The 21,502-nt window shown below is 33.8% G+C and overlaps 4 protein-coding genes across 7 annotated transcripts; 3 read left to right on the plus strand and 1 right to left on the minus strand.

The window, feature by feature from the left end:
• The first annotated feature begins 56 nt into the window (after window positions 1-56).
• LOC137810422 (splicing factor-like protein 1) lies at window positions 57-4,024 on the plus strand. The gene is made up of 2 exons (XM_068611664.1): window positions 57-2,621; window positions 3,685-4,024. The coding sequence occupies exon 1, from the start codon at window positions 178-180 to the stop codon at window positions 2,587-2,589; it is 2,412 nt and encodes an 803-aa protein (XP_068467765.1). The 5' UTR covers window positions 57-177; the 3' UTR covers window positions 2,590-2,621; window positions 3,685-4,024.
• Window positions 4,025-6,987: 2,963 nt separating this feature from the next.
• Window positions 6,988-11,364, plus strand: LOC137823606 (DNA-directed RNA polymerase III subunit rpc4). Of its 2 annotated transcripts, none has more exons than XM_068628816.1 (9): window positions 6,988-7,147; window positions 7,227-7,270; window positions 7,366-7,426; window positions 8,583-8,622; window positions 9,152-9,399; window positions 9,483-9,546; window positions 9,737-9,828; window positions 9,917-10,129; window positions 10,970-11,364. In XM_068628816.1, exons 1-9 carry the CDS (start codon window positions 7,112-7,114, stop codon window positions 11,126-11,128), a joined length of 957 nt encoding a protein of 318 aa, XP_068484917.1. In that variant the 5' UTR covers window positions 6,988-7,111; the 3' UTR covers window positions 11,129-11,364. The 2 variants fall into 2 exon arrangements, with proteins under 2 accessions (XP_068484917.1, XP_068484923.1); XM_068628822.1 differs by having other exon boundaries at window positions 9,953-10,129.
• A 467-nt stretch (window positions 11,365-11,831) lies between these two features.
• On the minus strand, window positions 11,832-13,993 carry LOC137823622 (uncharacterized). 2 transcript variants are annotated; one of them, XM_068628839.1, is made up of 4 exons: window positions 13,783-13,993; window positions 13,104-13,341; window positions 12,722-12,815; window positions 11,832-12,391 (listed from the first exon to the last, which is right to left on the minus strand). In XM_068628839.1, the coding sequence occupies exons 1-4, from the start codon at window positions 13,878-13,880 to the stop codon at window positions 12,378-12,380; spliced, it is 444 nt and encodes a 147-aa protein (XP_068484940.1). In that variant the 5' UTR covers window positions 13,881-13,993; the 3' UTR covers window positions 11,832-12,377. The 2 variants fall into 2 exon arrangements, with proteins under 2 accessions (XP_068484940.1, XP_068484934.1); XM_068628833.1 differs by having other exon boundaries at window positions 11,832-12,353; window positions 13,783-13,980.
• Window positions 13,994-16,010: 2,017 nt separating this feature from the next.
• On the plus strand, window positions 16,011-20,660 carry LOC137830046 (uncharacterized). Of its 2 annotated transcripts, none has more exons than XM_068637182.1 (14): window positions 16,011-16,375; window positions 16,453-16,586; window positions 16,676-16,825; window positions 16,923-17,040; window positions 17,173-17,476; window positions 17,934-18,147; window positions 18,277-18,366; window positions 18,552-18,807; window positions 19,000-19,112; window positions 19,544-19,648; window positions 19,737-19,784; window positions 19,884-19,994; window positions 20,093-20,183; window positions 20,272-20,660. In XM_068637182.1, the coding sequence occupies exons 1-14, from the start codon at window positions 16,123-16,125 to the stop codon at window positions 20,370-20,372; spliced, it is 2,088 nt and encodes a 695-aa protein (XP_068493283.1). In that variant the 5' UTR covers window positions 16,011-16,122; the 3' UTR covers window positions 20,373-20,660. The 2 variants fall into 2 exon arrangements, with proteins under 2 accessions (XP_068493283.1, XP_068493362.1); XM_068637261.1 differs by having other exon boundaries at window positions 16,053-16,375; window positions 16,666-16,825.
• The last annotated feature ends 842 nt before the right edge of the window (window positions 20,661-21,502 follow it).

Consider the following 21,502-nt stretch of genomic DNA (forward strand, 5'->3'; position numbering starts at 1 on the left):
ATACCCGTTGATTTGGGCTCCAAATCCATTCGGGTCGCCTATTTATAGCGGCTCCGTCACGTGGACACTTCACAAGTCATCACAATCTTCATCTTCATTCTCTGCTCTCGTTTTTTGTTGGTGTTTTCACTGAGCACATTAAAACCCTAACCCTAATCTTATCTTCCTTCTCAATCCATGGACGCTCTCGATTCAACCCCAAATCTCCCTCCTCTCCATCCCTATGATCCTTCCCCGCCGAACCACGCGCCATCGGAGTATCACAACTCCTCACAACACCAATCGGAAACCGGACAAAACGGTAATGGTACCGGCGATGGAAGACTGTCGGAGAACGGTCAGGGACCTTTGGATAACAACGGCTTGCATCCTCAGATTTCGAAGCCATTGCTCTCTGAAGGATTGACGCGTAGCGGCACCGACAGGGATCAATCCGGCGGCGAAGAGGAGACCACGAGCAAGCGCCGCCGGCGGAGCAGGTGGGATCCGCAACCGGAATCGAATGACCAGAGCGGCCAGAGTGGCGGGGAATTGGGGTCCGGGCCGAAGAAGAGGAAGTCTCGCTGGGCCGACGACGAGCCCAAGCCGGTGATTCAACTTCCTGATTTCATGGGCGGTATTGAATTCGATCCCGAGATTCAGGCTTTGAACAGTAGGCTTCTTGAGATTAGTCGAATGTTACAGTCAGGTTTACCCTTAGATGACCGCCCCGAAGGTGCTCGATCTCCTTCGCCTGAGCCGATATATGATAACATGGGCATTAGGATTAACACTAGGGAATGCCGGGCGCGTGAGAGATTGCAAAAAGAGAGGCAGGAGATTATATCTCAGATTATAAAGAAGAACCCCGCGTTTAAGCCACCAGCAGATTATAGGCCGCCCAAGCTTCAGAAGAAGCTTTATATACCGATGAAAGAATACCCTGGTTACAATTTTATTGGGCTTATTATTGGTCCCAGAGGTAACACTCAGAAGCGGATGGAGAAAGAAACTGGTGCTAAAATTGTGATTCGAGGTAAAGGATCAGTGAAAGAGGGTAGGCTACAGCAGAAGAGGGATTTGAAGCCTGATCCATCGGAGAATGAAGATTTGCATGTTTTGGTAGAGGCTGAGACGCCGGAGTCGCTTGAGGCCGCTGCGGGTATGGTGGAGAAGCTCTTGCAGCCTGTGGATGAGGTATTGAATGAGCACAAGAGGCAACAGCTTAGGGAACTTGCTGCATTGAATGGGACGATCAGGGATGAAGAGTACTGCAGGCTTTGTGGTGAACCTGGTCATCGCCAATATGCTTGTCCTACCAGGACTTCCACTTTTAAGAGTGAAGTTGTCTGTAAACATTGTGGGGATGGTGGTCATCCAAGCATAGATTGTCCGGTGAAGGGTGCTACTGGAAAGAAGATGGATGATGAGTATCAGAATTTCCTAGCAGAGTTGGGTGGTTCGGTTCCTGAATCTGCAACTAAGCAAACCAGTACCTTGGCGATTGGAGCAGGCACTTCTGGAAGCAATCCTCCTTGGGCTAACAATTCCGCTACGGCTGGTGGTTTGGCTCAAGCTGGCTTAGGGGCTGCTGCAGTTAAAAAGGAAATCGATGATACAAATTTGTACATAGGATATTTGCCGCCCAGTCTTGACGATGATGGCTTAATCCAATTATTTCAACAATTTGGTGAGATTGTTATGGCAAAAGTGATCAAGGATCGAATGTCGGGTTTAAGTAAAGGATACGGTTTTGTGAAGTATGCTGATATCACAATGGCAAACAATGCAATCTTGGCCATGAACGGTTACCGCCTCGAGGGTCGAACAATTGCAGTGAGAGTTGCTGGTAAGCCTCCTCAGCCTGTTGTGCCTCCTGGCCCACCAGCATCTGCTGTGCCCACTTATCCTGTTCCAAGCCAGCCACTCGGTGGTTATCCATCCCAACAGTATGCTGGTGGTGGCCCCCTTGGGACTGCTCCTCCTGGGAGTTACGGTGGTACTCCAGTTCCATGGGGACCCTCTGTTCCTCCTCCATATGCTCCTTATGCTCCTCCTCCTCCTGGGTCAACCATGTATCCACCTATGCAAGGTCAACCTATGCCTCCATATGGGGTTCAATATCCTCCTCCTGTGCAGACTGGCCCTCCTGGTGCCCCATCCCAGCCTGCAACTTCTAGTGAATTGCAGCAGAGTTACCCACCCGGAGTGCAGTCTGACAATAGTACCTCAACTCAGTCTGTAGCAGTAAATGTATATGGTAACTCGGTACCTTCAATGCCACCTGCAGCCCAACCTACATATCCTGCATCTTATGGATATCCACCTTACTATAACGCAGTTCCTCCTCCACCTCCCCCTCCCGCCCCCATTCCTGTTTCAACTTCAGACCAATCTCACAATATTGCTAATGTTCCTTGGGCCAATAGTTCTCTTGTTCCACCACATGCTTCATCGGCAGACAAGACAACATATGGTACAGATTCCCTTAGCATTGGAAATGTGCCTAGGACCACAAATCCTCCAGTGCCTCCTCCTCCTTCATCAGCTGAGAAGACTTCATATGGTACTGATTCAGAGTATGAGAAATTCATGGCAGAGATGAAATGATTTTGTTCACTTGTGTTTCGGTGTTCCAAAAGGTGCGTTTGTCATCTTGATTTCATTTTTTGTAACAGCTCGTATACATGTTTTACTTTGATACGATCTAGCATTACATTGCTTACTTATTTTCACAACTGTAAGGCTTATACTTTTTATGTTGAACTATGGGGCCCTCATTAGTTAGTTAGAATTGTCTGAGATTAGATTTGTTCCTGAAAAATAACTTATCACCCTTGGAAATCTTTATCTGAAATTCATTTCAGCAGATGAGCATCCCATGAAAACGTGAGCTTTTTCTGACATTTCTAATTGGAGACAGGTGGGACCATGAAATTTTTTAATTTGGATCCTTCCTAGTACATTAATGATTTTAAAATTAACTTTTACGGTCATAGTTAAATTTTGTGTGGCCTCATTCAAGTTGGGATTTTCATCTGCAAGTTGATGGTTAACAAGTATTCATTTTCCCTGTAGTTTATTATTTTTCTGTAAAATAGAAAGGAATGTTAGCTGCAAAAGCCTCTCTATTACCAACTGACCCCCAAACAAAACTATTTTGGCTTATAAAATAATGTCTTAACTGTTCTTTGTTAATTTTCTTGCACGTAAGTTCCACCTTATTTTCTGTATCGAAGGGTCCTTACAGAAGAAAGGGCAAACTGGTATATGACTGTGTAAGTATTTGATATCTGCAAAAAAAAAATCTTGGATATATTTTCTCCTGCTAATGTATGAATGTGATGGTATCTGGCCTCCTTCATAATTTTTTGGTGCATTGGAGCAGAAACTAAAAGCCGCATCTTGGTATGAATTAAAATTGAAGAAACCTTTGTTGCATTTTATGGGTTGGGTGATTGATTGATTGACATCTATACAGCAATGTGTATGTTTGATTGCATTGCTTTCCAGATTACATCTGTAAATTCCTTTTATCGTTTTCAAAGATCTATTGTCTCTGTTTATGCTTCTTGATGATGGTGTTCATACTGAAGCTTTGTAATCATGCATAAAACCAACAATGGCCTTTTGCATGTTTATTTGATATTTCATCATGATTTTACCTCTCTTAACTTTCATTATTATGATGTAACGTTGTGACAGGCCTGATGTTTCTTGGAGCTCTTGTGAACCTGATTTCTTAACCTCTTGCCATGTCTTTCTTCGAAGTTTGGGACTCACTTCTTTAACCTTGCTGTACTGTTATGAAATTTGCAGAGATTTGGGCTAGAAGTTGATAGCAGTCTTCATACGGCAGAAGTCAAAAGAATATTATAGTCATGATATTATCATTAATCATTTCTTGTCGTGTAGGACTTAATACTGTCTGAATTATTTTCTGTGGCATTTTATTGATTTACACAGTAATGTCTGGTTGCTAATGTTTCCTTTTGAAAGTTTGTCTGAACTTTTATGGCAGCTGGTTCCTGATGTTTCATGTTAATACTGTTCGGTTGTCACATTCAGTATTTTAGATTTTTAGTTCATTGACAACTGATTCTAACTTATTTATAGTTTTGGTGATGAGCTTAAGTTTTTTTGTTTGAGGACTATAGTTCTCTTAATCGCTTGGTGCTGAAGCTGCGTTTTAGATGCCTTTAATCATACATCTCTCATCACGAAGGTAATCAGACCTTGCCATTTGCTTTAGGCTTTCTGGGTTGGTAGAAAGAGATTCTTATTAAATGGTTAGATCATGCAACTATAAAATGTATTTAACATTTCCAAGTGTGACAGGTAAAAAGAGTTGAAACGTTTTCTGTTCCTGGCATGATAAATGTCAGACATTGGCATTGTTTCATTTTGCCTCAAATTAAAAGTTTAGCTGACATGGTGTTATCAACACCAAGTTCTTGTATCATGACACAGGCAATTATCAAGTTTCTCATTTGTTTCTGAAGTGATCATGTGATACGGTTGACACAGCCAATATTATTTGGCATAAGGGGAAGGCTGAGGTGAAAATGATAGTGTTTGAGTGTTCTGCACATGCTTGGTGAAGATAGAGTAAATGATCAAAGAATTGGAGTTGTAGATTTTTTCTATATTTTCCTGCTTCATATCTGCCTTTCTGAAATTAGATCATCTTTGTATTGTCATTAGGGATATATAAAGTTTTCTAATTCAACTGTGCAATATTAGGTCATGGCCATCAATCAAATCACGAATCTTGCTAGTTTGCTGGTATGCTTGTTTAGGCGCTGTTTGCTAAAAAAATGTTATTTAAGCACTTAACGAGTGGATACGTTGTTTACTTACATGGTTTGATAACAAATAGGAAGTGAATATAAGTTTAGATAGACTACCTAAGCACTGAAAAAAGTTGTTTATAAACAATTGTTATGGTTCTGACCCACGATTTTCTGAAGGCAGGAGGAACCTGATAACCTATCATTGTAAATCGGTTTTAAGGTTGTATGTCTTCGTCTATGCCTGAAATTGTGATTCGTTTTTGTCCATGAGGTGGGTTAATGCATTTGTGGCACATTTAGAAAGACATTTTTCTTCACTCATTAGGTGCAAGTTGAAACATGCAATTGATGGCTGTTGTTTCTAGTTATAATCCTCATTTTATCTAAGTTTGCTGCTGTATGCGTTCGATATTGAGGGGCAATTCCATGTGGTATTGAATAATATATTTTATGAAGACGTTGTATATACATGGAGTAGATACAGGAGGTTTTTGGTTTTAGTTGTTGTAGTGACTTATTTTTTCTACTGGTGTGAGTAGTTGATAATGGAAATATTGAAAAAGAGAAATAGAGATGAGTGAGAAGTAAAGGTTGGGATGACTAAAAATTCAGAAATAGAGGGATGAGTGAATATAGATGAAAAATGGGGTAGAAGTTGTCAGCTTCACAGAGAAGTTGAATAACAATCTATGAGGGTAGAACACTTTTTTTAAATGGTGTCCGACACGTATTGAACTGGATATTGACACTAGTATGATAGTTATAGGATAATATGTATCGGTTAATTGATTAATTCAAAAAATATTTATTAGATTTTTGATAATTTTAACATGGTTTTAATATGATTTAAGAAAAAAATACATGAATTTTTTTATATAAATTTATTATAGAAGTAAGGAATAAATTTTTGAACTAATTGAGAGAAATATTATTTTACTAGAAAAATTGAAACGTCTTCGTATTAGTGTTAGATTGTATTGTATGTTTGTGTGGTATTAGTGTTAGATTGTATCGTATCATATTGGACATTTGACACTTTATGATACATATAAGACATTTGATAAATTTTTAATAATTTTAAAATGAGAAATATATTTATATATATTAATTTTTATTATTAATTTATATAATTGAATTATATAATATTCGTGTTTCCGTATTCTAATTTTTAAAAGTTACACATATTTTTATATGTGTGATACCAGTGTCTCGGTTATATTGAGTCTTAACAGTGCGTCTTTGCTATAGCAGTGTCTAGAAGTTGTATGACAATACGATGACTTTTTAGGTGTGTATTTTTACAAAGTTGTGTGACTTTTTACTGTGATTCAATTGCATGAGATTAATTATTGTTAAACTGTGGTAGTGTTTACCTAGTACCAACAAGAGGACAACTTAACCTAAATGAGAACAAAACAAAGGAAGTTGTTTCACTATAAATTTAGAAGAAACACTTGTAGTATAGTTGGAAAGAGAGACATTAGATATAAAGGGATGTGAATTTTCTCTATTTTAATTTTAAATGTAGGATATAAACTAGTTATATTACCTAATATAGGTAATTTACAAAAAATCCTCAACATAGAATTAGCAGAGTGGAATAAGAATTTCCATTCATAATTCTTTTTTTGTAAAAAAATAATTTAAAATAATACAAGGAGGGACATTAAATGAGAGAGATTTCTGTAATCTTGAAATGGTGATATTGTATTAAAAATATTAATATAGTTTTTAATCTATTTGTAGCATACTTTTTTTTATAGGGGTTAAATAAAATTAGTCACGGAAGAATTCCACGTCATCCAACGTATGGGAAATTTACCTCCAATAATTTTAAACATTTCTTTAACAAAAGAAAATTAGAACAAAAAAATGTAATCATATTAAATTTTATAAAATAGTTTTAACAGTCAAATTTTCAATTTATATATGGAAATAAATTTTAACTTCTAAAAAAAATTATAAGTGTTTATAAAAAATTTACCCAAGCAGACTTTATATACTATGTTCGAAGCAGAACATGTGCTTTCACGTAAGATTTCTTCTAATAGAAAAAACCATGAAAAAAAAAATGTAAATTGAATTTTCTTTGCAAATTAAAAAGAATCACAAAATTTTAATTCTAATTTATTAATTCTCTAAAGGTAAATATAGAATTAAAGGAATACGGAATTTATAATATAAAGTGGAATCGGAGGACATAAATCGTCACACTAGTGAAGTGGTTGAGCCGTTGAAGCTTCTAAGTTAGGGTACGGGTTCGAAACTGAATTTCGTCAAAATTGTTGAGTTTTTTTGAGTTGATCGTTTCGTTGTTGGTCCTACCGAAGTCCAACGCCATGGATCCAGATCAGGGCTCTTCAAGAACCAGAAAGGTACTCACATACACCAAATCCCTCATTTCTCTGAATGCTTTTGGGTCGAAATTGAAGTTTGTTGTGTGTGTGTTTTCAGCACAAGTTCACTCCCAGGCCGCCCAAACCCCATGCTCCCAAAACGTAATTCAACAAATCCACTCTGAATTCCTCATATCATTCAATGCAATATTCCAAACACTGTTCTCTGATTCTATAAAGAATTTGCTTCGATGCAGCGAAAAGGACGATAAACAAGACGAAGATAGCGCACCTGCTCGACTTCTCTCGCGTCGATACGTAAGTCTCTTCACTCCTCATTTTTCCAGTTCTTCATCTTCTTTTCATTATTCATTCTGCTCTGATTTTTACTTTTTGTAATTTCTTCTAAACTTTTCTTTCGAAATCGAAATCAATTGCTGTTCAAATAATTTCTCTCTTAGATCCGTTAGCTAAAACTATGAATTGTAATGTTCTGCTTGCTGTTGAAGACAAGCTGAGGGTTTATCTGTTCTCATTCTTGAAAAAAAAGTGTTAAAGTATAAAAAATTCAGAATGTTTATACGTGTGAAGTTTTCAGTCAAAACTAGTTCTCTTCTTTAACTACAACTTTAGCATTAACTAGAACTACACTCATATCACTTCAAAAGGATTTTTTCTAGTAGAAAGATCTTTGTCATTAAAGAAGAATTTTTTCTTTATTTTTATAATTATAATAAAAATATATACAATAAATTTAAATTTTTAAAAAATTAATATATTCTTTTTAAATAATGATATAATCGTGTTAAAATTATCATAAATTTAATAAATATTTTTTTTTAAAAGTTAGCAAGAGTGTAAATAAGTAATAAAAAAGGTTAACAATACTCATTATAAAATTTTACATTGAAAACAGTGTAGATAAAAGTTTAAGAACAGAACTTTAAAATAAAAGAAGTAGTTTTTTAAAAAAATAACAAATACCAAATACATGCGAATGAGATTTTCAAACGGACAGTGTTATACTAATGGTGTGCTTGCGATGACGAAAAGGGAATAAAAGTTTTAAATTATTGAAAGTACAAGGAAAAAAAAGAGTCAACTTTGTTTCCTTATTCTTTTACTTTCTCTTTAATAAAAGAAATCATAACTTCATAATTATTATAGTTAGCTCATTTTATGGTCTTTCATGCTCGATATATTAAATTATAAACTATAAGTATCAAACATCGATTTTATAAAATTAAATTATTTATACTTTTATTAATCTTAACTAAGTTGTCAAGAATAATGTCAATTGCCATTGTAACAAACTCTATGTCAAAGAGGTTGCCACAAAGACTTCATGGATTTAACTCTTTTAAATATATCTCACAAGGAACAATTGTTACGTTAAGCTTTTCCTTTTAGTTGTGCTTTTTTAATTCCCTTAATGCTAAAGTGTCACTAATTTACTTTTTTTCTACCTTTGCAGGAGAATTCTGCGAGACGGGAGCCTAAAGTCGAAACAAAATGTAAATTTTCATTAGTTTAACCTTGCATGCCAAAAGACATGGTTGAGAATACGTAAAATATTGTAGAACATTATCAGTAAATCTTTCAGGATAGTTCATTGCTTTTAGGAAATGTTTGTGGTTGATGATGAAGTTTTTTAAATTGAAGATAGTTGCTTTGTATGGAGAGGTAATATATTTAGTATCTGGGTAAAGGGAAAAACCTGGTTATAGTTTCAAACGAGTTTATAGTACATTTAAATGAAAGATGTTATCTTTTTTTTTCAAAGAAGTTTCTTATTGGGTTCTTACATTTGTCTAAATCATATTAACATGGAAAATATTAGTGGAAAATTTTGTCTAAAGCTACTTATTAGTTGACTGATCTCATACTTTAAGTTTAACTCAATCTCATAAAATCAGTTTATGAAGGGAGTATGAAGGAGTATTGCATTCACTTGATTTGGGATATTTGGGATATCGTCTTCCCCTTCATGGTTAATATTTTATTCATCTTGTTTGCTGCTTATTTTCTGTGTTTAACCTGCAGCTAGCGTGGAAGTTGCATTTAGTCCTGGAGTTTCATCAACCTCCCTCAGGACATATGGCACGAGCAAAGCTGTAGATAATGGCACAAACAGTGGCTCACCATCAAAATCTTTTGCTAAAGAGCAAATTCGTTCAAGACGTTCTTCTGCTGCTACTGGGGATCAAAATGATACCAGCACGATAGATGTTACTGATAATACCACCAATGAAACTGCCAGGAAAATCAAAAGAGAGTACAAGGAACCATGGGTGAGAATGTGTGATCATGTCATGTATTCTATTGTTATCTGTATCTTTCTCAAGCATCTAACCTTTTGAATATTTATCTGCAGGATTATACCAACTCTTATTACCCTATTACTCTTCCTCTAAGGAAGCCAAATTCTGGAAATCCAGGTTTGCTCTAATATATATCAATAAATGATCTATTAATAGAATTAATATATATTCGTGAACTACATACACTGATAAAAGTTTGAAGAATAACTTTTTACACAGTGGAGTAGTCTAGAAGATATATTTTTAGCAGAAGTCTCCAAAGGATGCTTTTTTAAACATTGACAGATGTGACTTTTTAATCTGGTAGAAATTCTTGATGAAGAAGAATTTGGGGAAGCTGCTACTAGTTCGAAGTATGATGAGAATGCTGTTAATTCTGCTGCAGAACTCAAGCTCTTGGTTAGTAGTCATCATGGAATATAATAAATTGTACAAGCATTATACAGCTGAAAACAGATATAATAATGCTCAGATGATTTTTTCACAGGAGAAGAGTGAGCAACATAAGATGTTTTTATTTCAGTTTCCTAAAAATTTCCCTTTTAACGTGGGGAGTAATAAGGAGAAGGGGCAAATTGGTGCAACAACAGTATCAGGAAAGGCTGGTGCTTTGGAAGAGTTGCCAAGCGGATACATGGGCAAAATGCAGATCTACAAGAGTGGAGCAATCAAACTTAAACTAGGAGAAACTCTCTTCGACGTAAGAAACTAAGAATTTTTTTTTTATATATATATATAAAATTTTCATGTTAGCCAATACTATGTAACTTGAATTTCAGTTAGTCTCACATTCCAAGTAACAACAATTATATGTTATCGTATGAAAAAAAATATTATTAAAAGAAAATACAAAAAAATATGGAAAGATTAGATCAAAACCCATATGTTAACAAAAACGACATATAGATAAACTATACCTATTCATAAAGAACTCTAAGAATAGACTAGATTGAAGTTTATTATACCAATGAAATGAGTCTCTATGAATAAATCTTAAGTTAGTCAGTTTATCAACACATACATTCCCTTCATAAGAAATATGAGTAATCCTAAACCTTATTTTTCCAAAACAATTAAGACAAGTGTTCACGAAACATTAGTCCTAGCACTAAATGCACCACTAACCAAGACAGAATCACATTCAAGCCATATAAAAACTCAGTAACCAAAGCAGTATGAACGTCAATAAACGTAGAAAAACCACTAATAAACTCTCTCACACTCCCATGAAAAATACATCCACAAATAGCAAGACCAGGATAACCTCTAGCTGCACCATCAGTATTAATTTAATTTTAACCCATCTTGGTGAGAAATGTTTTTTTGCCCACACCATGCTTTTGAAATTAAAAATACCTTTATTTGTTTGCCCATCTCCATTTTTAAAACCAAGTGCATAGTTTATTTTTCCCTTGTGGTTCCATTTAAATTGCAGAATGTTTCAGGTAGTAGATCCCGGGTAAAAGTTTATTCTATATTTTAGTTCTTTTACTTTGCAACTACAACTATTGGATATATATAATCTTTTGTTCTCTTACAGGTCTCTCCGGGTACAAAATGTGGATTTTCTCAAGATGTTGTAGCGGTGAACATTGCACAGAAACAGATCTGCAATCTTGGCGAGGTTAACCATAAGGTTGTTGTAGTTCCTGAGCTTGATTCAATTGATCAGATAAACGCCCAAGGCAAAAATTACTAATGCGCCAGCAGGAATAGTACAGTACCTTTTTGGCTCATGTGAATATGTGATTAAAAAGTCAGCGCCAATGGGCAAGTGCAATTGATACTAGAACAAGCATCTGACTAGTGACATATCAAGTGTAAAATTGAACACATTTTTTTTGTAATTGCTTGGTTACAAGACTGATTCTGACAAAATTGACTAGTATGGATAATATTTCACTTGCTTCAATGGATTTGATCTTTTAAACAAAATTGCCAGCAATGACTATTTTGAACACTTTCCATCATTGAGTATAATCTCTTAACTACAGATTAAAATTTATTAGAAATCACAAGTCATAGGGAATCTCAATTCTATTATGAGTTTGTCTCTAGTATGTTAGACAGTATTTTACTAAAACTTCTTGTTTTTTAATTGTATGCAGACTGTAGATACTCTTTCATCCTTAGTGCTGATTATTTTTACTAGTGAACCTCTCAAAATCTCCATTCTACCTTATTTCCACTGCTACTGACATTCAAATTTGAATTAGCATAATCCTACATCGAAAGTTAAGAAAAGGATTGAATTGTTAGTAAGGAAGAAAATTAGAAGCCCCTACCAATCAATTATGATATAAATAATCACAAACAAATTTTTCAATCAAAACAATTTTACTTGACATATAGAGAAAGCAAAGTCAAGCTCATTAAGGTCAAATCACAACATCACAACATGCTTGTAAACAATCTCACAAATATTGTAAAGAGCAAGTAAAATTCATGTATACAAATGATAGCTTTTACTCCTTATCTTGTCTAAAAAGAAGCAAAATGTATTCTTTTTTTAGTGTGGGAAGACGCAAAAAGGGACAAATAGGTAAACATCCCAATACCAAAGTCTTACCCACAGAAAATAATGTCAGAGAATCAATGAGAACTGTCAACACTTTGTTGATCTATCCCGTGGATTAGCTTCTCATTGAATGAATTAGATTAACAGAAACGTTCCACCACCACAAATAGGAAGATCATTATGGAAAGCATGACAGAAACTCTCAGCTTTATTTTGAATGAACTACATTTTCCTGCAAATGCAGCTTTCTTGTGACGTGCACTTTGAAACAAGTTCTTCACAATCTCGGTAATAGTCTCAATTGCTTCCATGAGTTTGGCTTTTACAGCATGCGACATCCGCAGTATCACATTTTTTGTGTCAGGGGAGTCATTGTTAACTGTTCCATCCCAGCTCTCGTCTCTTTCTGAAAATTTCAAGTCCAAATTAATCAAAATGTAATACCTACATAAACGTGTAAAGTGTCAGTGACATGCCTACCATGCAACAAATGTAAAAATGAAATCATATCTCTACAATAAAGATATCATGTTTTAAGTTATTAGTAGAAATACCAGATGATTATTACATTGATAGTCTAGTATGAACAAATTCTAAGAAAAATCACCGAGGTCTTTAATAAGAAAATGTTAGTATATATATACCACACTTCTTCAATCAGAATTCATCCCATTTAAAACCAATCTCTTTATTCTTGACATCTAGTATGAACAAATTCTAAGAAAAATCCAACTGTTAAACTATTTCCATATACAATAATAACACTTAACCAACCTGCATTTAGGGCGTTCCTTAGTTCCTGTACTGCTTGATTCTTTTGTACAGCATCCCAAACAGATTTATCTGATGATAATGATCTTACCATCCTCTGCAATAAGACAAACAATTTTTTAAAATTAATGAAAATGATCTTTCCCCAAAGACTTGTATATTTATTTTGTATCAATGGCAACAGATTTATCATCCGATCATTTTCACTAATTTTCTTTATAAGTACAAACATAGTACACAAAAATCTGCTGTTCAGTAATGTTGTACCAATATCAAAATAGTTCTACGAATTCAACAACTAGAGGTAATGAAAATCTTATTCATGTTCATATACAATCATCTGAGTTATTTTATTAAAATGAGAGTAACGTGTCATAAACTACACCTCGACACATGCATCAGTCTGCAATAAATGAATTGCAAAAGAAGCTCTATCAAAAAGATCAGCTTGTAACATGCTTGGATTATATGAACAGAGAGAAGGTTCTTCCCAGTCTGCCACAGACTGATCTGAATCTACTTGATCAACTAAAGGAGTATCTTTGACATGACCTACTTCCATGTCCAATTGGTAATAATATCTGTCCCTAACATGCTGAACAGGCGAAGAAGACCCAAAGACCCTGCAAGTACATAAAATATATATTTAAAAGATACATATAAAGACTAAATCATATAAATATTACTCACCATAATAATAAAATGAATAACTAAACTCAAATATCAAAATAATTAAATATTTCACTTTCTACGATAGAAAGAAAAAAGAAACCAAAGTATCAATTTCGAAAATTTACCAGATATGCATAATTTGGCATGGATTGTAGCAGAACAAAGAATAGTAAATTACACCTTTCTTTTTACAATTAACATGTGTACATGGCCCTTATCGATTGAAATAGATTGCAATCATAGACTCTAAGATACCAAAAAAGAGAGCACTGCGTGGTAAAAAATGGTTTAACCTAGTGTTCAGGATTGTGTGCAGTTTGAATAAGAAAACTGAAGGGTGTGAGTGTGATTTGCTGAAGAAATGATTATATGAAAAAAAAAAAATTGCTTACTGTTTGAGTGAAGTGAGAGCAGTTTGAATCTGAGTGGGAGAAGGAACGGCACCAAAAAGAGACTCATCATCATCATCATGTGTCCGAGTAATCGGCATCGCTGTGAGACCAAAAGGATGAAACGGGCATCTCAGAGGCACAGAGAATATTTTTACACACAAAAATACAATCTTTATTGTTAGTGTTTGCAAAGATAGAAAAAGAAAAAGAAAAAAGAAAAAAAAATTATATATATATAAACCCTAAACCCTAATCAATAATTTTTACATATATATATATATATTCCAAAGGAGATACCGAACACATAGTAATAGATGATTATAGATTGTATTTTTTTTTTATCAAAATAAATAGGCGTATATAATAATTTTAATATTAAATAGTAATGCTGAATACTATGTTGTCGTTTATATTTATATCTATTTTTTTACTTTAAATATATTTAACGAATAATCATCCCTTAACAAAAATGTAGTTGATTTTTCAAAATAGTTTATATGTTATTTTATTCACTGATTATAAATATGATGATGAATGAATACATTATTATATTTTTTTTTCTTAATGTAGTCAATGAAGCATATTTTACAAGATAATAATTAAATTTTTATCTTTATATTAACAAAAATAAAGAAATTAAGTCCATATTTTTTTTAAAGATGGGCTTGGTAGATATCAAATAATTTATATAAGCAAGTGAATAATAGAGACTTATAAAATATTATGTATTATTAGATGACATTTCGTCTTATAGTTCGATTAAAACTACTAATTTTTTTGTTTAAAACTATTTACTTTGTATGATGTTCGTCCTTAACTATCAAGTCATCTTAATATGACACACTTAAAAAAAAAGTGACCTAAACGTGTACAGTAAAATAGTCACTTTATTAAATCTCTATTTAAGTTCACGAGTCTATAAATATTCCAATCCTCTTAGAAGGTAGATTTATTTTATTTATCTTTACTTACATATGAGATTATTTGTATTCTTACTAACTTGAGTGTTGAAAAATTTTCTATAAATATATCAGTATAGTTGAATAAACTTTGAAACTCTTATCATACTTACATATATATTGGAAGAACAACAAGTAATCCTCAATAAGAACACTTGTCATATAAGTGAGTTTTTTAAGATTAAATTAAACATAAAGTTTAATTTTTAAGAGAGAGTTTCCTAAAATATTTTTCACCATTTAATTTTATTTTTCTTAACTATATTATATGACATGGTAAATTTCTCAAATGTAATACATTTTACTTAAAAATAGTCAATTTATTTTCTTCTCTAATCAACTATTGAAGTATTGTGACACATAATATATTATTTATTTATTGTTATGAATTTGATAATTTAAACTTCAACATTTATTTTGAGATAATAACATGTCATATATTTTGTGATATGCTTTTATTTTTTTCTGTACGTTTATTATGTATTTGAAATTTAACATTTGTTGTGTAAAAGAAATGACGTTTTTTTATCTCCTATTATTTTATTCATTTTTTTAACTAAAACTTCTATACATTAAATTTTGTTGCACTTTTATTGGTCTAATCTACTTATTAAATTATTACATTTTGATGGTAATTTATTACGTTTTAAAAACATGTTAAATCGTCACTTTGTAAATCAAATATATAAAATTTAGTTAGATACTGAAATAGAAGATTTTGGTGCATTAATTCAAAGTGTTTTAACAGTGACACAACAATAAATTTTTGCCAAGAAACTTGAGTGAAGCAAGAATCAAGATTTAATACAAAAACAACTTTATTTCTTACAAATTTGCTGAACAAATTCAGTCCATTATGTAAAAACTAAGCATAATACAAAAAATATTTATGGTTGAAAGTAATTTCTTGAGTGAATGGGAAAATTATTAAATAAATTATATCTGCTCAACAAATCTTGAAGGAAAAATTATAACAGAATTCATTAATATTGTTAGAAAACTTGAAAATCATAAATCTTTCTTAAATCATCCATAATTATTTTGTCCTTTATTGTACTAATTTTCTTTTAATTGAAAAACCAGTTACCATAATTATATATTTATATATTCTTGATTTTGGAACAAAACAGAAAAGCAATGAGTGGCTGAAGATTTTGGTTGAAACTTGTGTTCCTGTTTTGTACAAGGAAAATATCAAGAAATTAGTGGTAGCAGTAGCAAGAGAATCTTTTGGTTTTGGATTTATTATATTCAAGAAAATTTCAATCAATATTTCTTGTTATAATTTGTTATTTTAAAGAAAAACTATTTAATGCAAATTTTAATTTAATGATTATGCTATTTAATTAACTGCAGTGACTCATTTCTTTTCATTTTCCTCATGGCTCTTCTCACTTTCCCTCTCTTTTCTTCCCATTTTCCATCGTTTTCTTCGCATTTTCCATCGCTTTCTTCCTTCCCAAACGCTCCTTCTTTCTCTTCAACACGACGCTACTGTTTGACGAAGGCAACTGGAACGGCGATTCTGTGGTTCAAGCACGATCTCCGAACCGATGACCACCCCGCGCTTCTCGCTGCCTCCACCTTTCCCTCGCTCCTTCCTATATATGTCTTCGATCACCGCATTCTTTCCCGTCAGTAACCGAATTTAATGCGCTGCGATTTCTTTCACTATCGCAGTTTAATCTTACTCCGGCGATTGTTTTTGCAGGTTTCTCCGACGAGACGCTGGAGCTGCTTCTGCTTGCTCTGCAAGATTTGAGGAAGGCGCTGAAGGATCGCGGTTCCGATTTGATGATCAGATTCGGCAATGCGGATAGCGTCGTGCAGCAACTTGCAACCGAGGTTGTTACTTTGTTAGTTAGCGTTTGCTCGCTTAATCTGTAATGCGTTTTCATGCCATTTAAGTAAATTCATCGCTCAGGACGGAACAGGTCAAAGCCACTTGTGTGTTCGCGGAACAAGAGGTGGAGTATGAGCTGCGCCTCATCGTAGATGCGCTCAAACAGCGATTGAAGTCCGTCGCTGTTCCGCAAGGGAGTCCTGGGATTGAGTTGTGGCAAACTCCATTTTATGAAGTGAAGGTAGGTGGCAGATTGTTAGAGACTCATTAGCTGTGTTTGTTACGTTACATGTGGATTTTTTTGACTTGGTTGCGTTGATTATGTTACTGTTACATAGGATGTGCAGAATCTTCCTGCGTCATATGATGAGTTTAAGAAACGTCGATTCCCTGTGACTACACCACTTCAGCTGTCAGTGTCAACGTTACCTGGTGTAGAGATAGAACTGGAGTGGGGTGAGTTCCGTTCTTTTCAGGATGTTTTGTTTATTATTATTATTGTTATTATTTTCACTGCATGTGTTACTTTTTTTTATTGAATTCATTTAATGTTGCCAAAAGTTATGCAATAATTGTTCATTGAATTAGGTGTTCTCCCCTCGTATGATGATATAAAGGGATTTATGAGCAGCAGCGAACGTAAATCAGGAGAGAATTGGAGTTTAATCAGGGAGGTCTCAGCTGAAACCGTTTTACGCAGAAAAGCATTGGAATATGGCGATAGAATTGAAAGAAGTTCTAGCTTTGGGCAAACACTGTCCAGGGAGCGTAGTGGATCTGTTTTTGTGACAAAAGAAGGAAATATCGTAGGAGGTGGTACAGACAGTGTACTGAATGCACTAGCTGCATATCTAAGATATTTGGAAGGAACAGCTCGTGATGACTGGCAAGAGTACGTACACAACTTACCTTTTGAAGTTTATGTTTTTTGGTAAATTTCTTGAAAGTAATTTTTTATAGTTGGATTCTCATTATTGTCTCCCTTAATGTTCTCGACTATAAACAGAGTCATAATATTCCCCATTTTGGCTTTCTATTTCTGTTTCGGTGTTTTGTAAGCATTTTCTCCATTCTTTCTTTTATTACATTCTGTTTCCCCTGTATAGTAAGAAGGGATAAAAAGTTTTGTGTGTAGCAGTGTTTACCTCGCATGCAGCAATGTTCATACTCTACTGTTTTGGTCAGTTTCTCTTGAGTGATTAATTCATTAACACTCACAAGGTGTTCTTTCTCAGTGAGCTCTACAATAGTCATTTAATCGACATTTCGTTCACTAAGTTTCTAAACTTTTGTGGTTGAAGGCATAATGTAAAAATTACATGTTATGAAATGTACTTAAATTTGTGCAGGGTGCATGAAAGAGTGCGTGCTTCTGAAAGTCGGGATGGAGCATCATTTATTGGTCTATTCGGTCCTGCCCTGTCTCTTGGCATTATATCTAGAAGAAGAGTATATTATGAAGCTATCAAATATGAGCAAGAAAGAAATGCAGGTTTTTTATCACCCTTTGGTTATTCAGCTGCCACAATTGCAGCAGCAGTTGATGCTGTGTGCTCAAAGGAGGTGCTAGTTATAACTGTTATGCACCTTATTTTATTTTGTCTTATGTGTAATACCATGGTACTTGCCATGAACTTTCTCTTTTTTTCTTTTATCAAATGATTCTTTTTATATGTTTTTGTGGTGTCGTAGTGGTATTGGCTTTTGGCTTTGAGAAATCAGAAAAACAATGACACAGGATACTCAACAAGGATATGGAAATGGAAAGGATTTCTTATCGAGGTATTCAATTGATAGGTTCATGGTCATTGTTTGATTTTTCATGAAGTTCACTTCGCAAGAGCCCACTCAATTTTCTTTTCTCAGTTAAATGAGTTAAGATCTGAAATACTTAATTAATTAGTACAACTTAAGTAAAATATTTATAAACTTTCCTGCTAATTTCTTGTTTAAATTGGTTTTCTCAGTATACAGTTGCTGGTGAAGATGGTCCTGCCGTTCTTCTTGTGCATGGTTTTGGTGCCTTTTGGGAGCATTACCGTGACAACATACGTGGTTTAGCTGAATCTAGAAATCGAGTTTGGGCAATTACTATTTTAGGATTTGGCAAATCAGAAAAGCCAAATGTGGTATATACTGAACTCTTGTGGGCTGAACTATTGAGAGATTTTATTGTTGCTGTTGTGGGTGAACCAGTTCATATTGTTGGCAACTCAATTGGCGGTATGACTAAAACATGATTGGGTATCTTGCACCAAAAAAACGTGTCCTTTGCACACATATGCAGTAACTTGTTCCCTGTGTGTATGTGTGTGTGTGTGTATATATATATATATATATATATATATTTTACCAGTTTATTCTTGCTTCTGTTAATGGTTTGACAATTTAACAATTACTTTTCCCTTATTTTAGGTTATCTTGTTGCTATTGTTGCTGGTATTTGGAGTGATTTGATCAAATCCCTTGTCTTGATCAACAGTGCGGGCAATGTCATCCCAAGTTATTCATTCATACCACTGTCTAGAGTAAGTGTAACTGAGAACAACTCAAGTTCATACAATATTTGTAAGATATTGTGTTTTTTCTATTGGCTATGCCCGAAAAAGGCAATTTGCTTCTTGTCGTAAACTTTTGCTGCCATTGATATGTGATACCATCTTGTTATAACAGTACAAATGTTTCCATTATACGTAATGTATCATCATTTGTTTATTCCCTGCGTTAGAAATTAGATCCCTAGATCTTAAAATATCTAGTCTTCACAATGTACCATGGGTGGATAGTTTTTATGAATAGAGACAAACATCTAAAAGTGCGAATATAGTCGTAAATGAATCTTAAAAGTTGGGTTATGTTAATTTCTTCGAACCTTAATGTGACATTGTTTTATTGAGAGAACAACATAACTAGTTTGTTCAATTTAAAAGTTCATTTTTATTTTTGTGTACTTGTAAAGGTTCAGGATAGGCAAACTTCAGGGGCTTCCTGGTTGGGGTCTCGCATTCTTCTATTCTACTTGAGGCTAAGAACTCAGGAGTTAGTTAAGAAATGTTATCCAACTGTAAGTGTAATTTCTGTTGCTAATTTTCAAATCTCATATATTTGTTATACATTTGTTTTGATGGTGGCTGATTGTTTTTGCTTTGCAGAGGGTTGAAAGAGCAGATGATCGGCTCATAAATGAAATGCTAAGAGCAGTATCCTCTACTTTTAGAATCTAAATTATTTGTATTGCATCAGCAGGTTTCATATTCTGATACACAGTTCTTTCTGACACTTCCTTTACACATTAAAAGTCATACGATCCTGGTGTGCTTGTGGTGTTGGAAAGCATCTTTAGCTTTAATCTTTCCATACCTGTAAACTTTCTTCTCGAAGATGTCAAGGGAAAGGTCCTAATTATACAGGTATTATAACGTGGACATCAGCTTTTATGGGCGAAAAAGGATGGATTAATATGTTTTGAGAATGACTCTGATACTCATAACTTGTTATTTTTTGTTAGGGGATGAAAGATCCGATTTCTGACTCCAACTCCAAGGTGGCTATGCTTAAAGAACACTGTGATGGAGTTTTAATTAAGGAGTTAGATGCTGGTAGGCAGAGTTTTTTATATCTGTACTTTTATATAACAAGGTACTCGGGCTTTGTTTCATGACCATTTTTTTCTTGACATTTACACAGGCCATTGTCCACACGATGAGGTGCCAGAACGAGTGAATACTATCATTTGTGAGTGGATAATTGGTGTAGAAAGTAACATTTTGGTAGAATCTCCGGTGTAAAATTGATTAGTATCAAGGAACTGCCAACTGCACACAACAACCATTCATCTGGTAATTCTAATACACCACTACTGCCTTGTTGCCACTTGATTGGTAACTGGATCCACCACAAAACTTCAAACAACACATGTATAGCTTCCTGCATTTTTCTTACATTCCAACTTCACTGTAATCATTTTAGTTTTATTTATTATTTTAATTATTGTAAATTTTAAAAAGTTTTTCAACAAGTAACAAAAGTTAACCAAACATATTTTTAAACATGTTTAATAATAATATTTTCAAGAATTCACATTTTTAGGATTATAACATCGTAACTGACAAAAAATTGCCTCTTATTTTTTGGTTCTTCGCCTCTTTTGTCCTCCTGTATAATCATTGTTATTTGTTTGATACCTTATGATCATTGTATAATCATTGTACGAAGTCATTGTATGACAATTGAGCCTGTTTAGCCGATCTGGAAGAGACCCCACACCTTCAACAGTACTTCCTTCTGGGATTTGATTGTTCCTTGCTGCTTCCGTTGCATGTATTTTTCATAAGTTTCTGTTTGGGGAACAGCGCAATGACCAAATATATGATAAACGAGACTCTACACGTAACATGCAACACAACACAACAGGTCAATAAACTCAAACCACCTACTATTTCGTCTATTTGATATTATAAACTGTAATATGAAAAATACATACTTTTGAACCTTGTAATTTTACCAATTTTTTTAAAAATAGTTTAATGAAATATTATTTTATTGGAAATTTCTTAATATTATTTTACAATCAGTGTTATCTGAAGAAATATAAATGTTTATTAAAATAGTTAAGAAAGTATTTTTATTGAATAAATAATTAAAGAAGAAATGGATTTGATATAAAGTTGTATAAGATTTGCATTATGAAGTAAAAAATACGTGTGGGTGCCTGAAAGTATACATGGAGAGTATCCTGTTTTATACATAAAAGGGTAATATTTAGTTTTAAAAATAAAAAAGTTAAACTTACAATGCAAATGGACTATAAAAAACTGCATGAGAATTGAGATGCACACATAAAACAAGTTGCTTTGTGTATTAGTTGACTCAATATTTTATTCACATAATTTTTTTCAATAATATTCATTTGCGAAGT

This window comes from Phaseolus vulgaris, chromosome 11, assembly GCF_000499845.2.
Source record: "Phaseolus vulgaris cultivar G19833 chromosome 11, P. vulgaris v2.0, whole genome shotgun sequence".
NCBI classification, from domain to species: domain Eukaryota; kingdom Viridiplantae; phylum Streptophyta; class Magnoliopsida; order Fabales; family Fabaceae; genus Phaseolus; species Phaseolus vulgaris.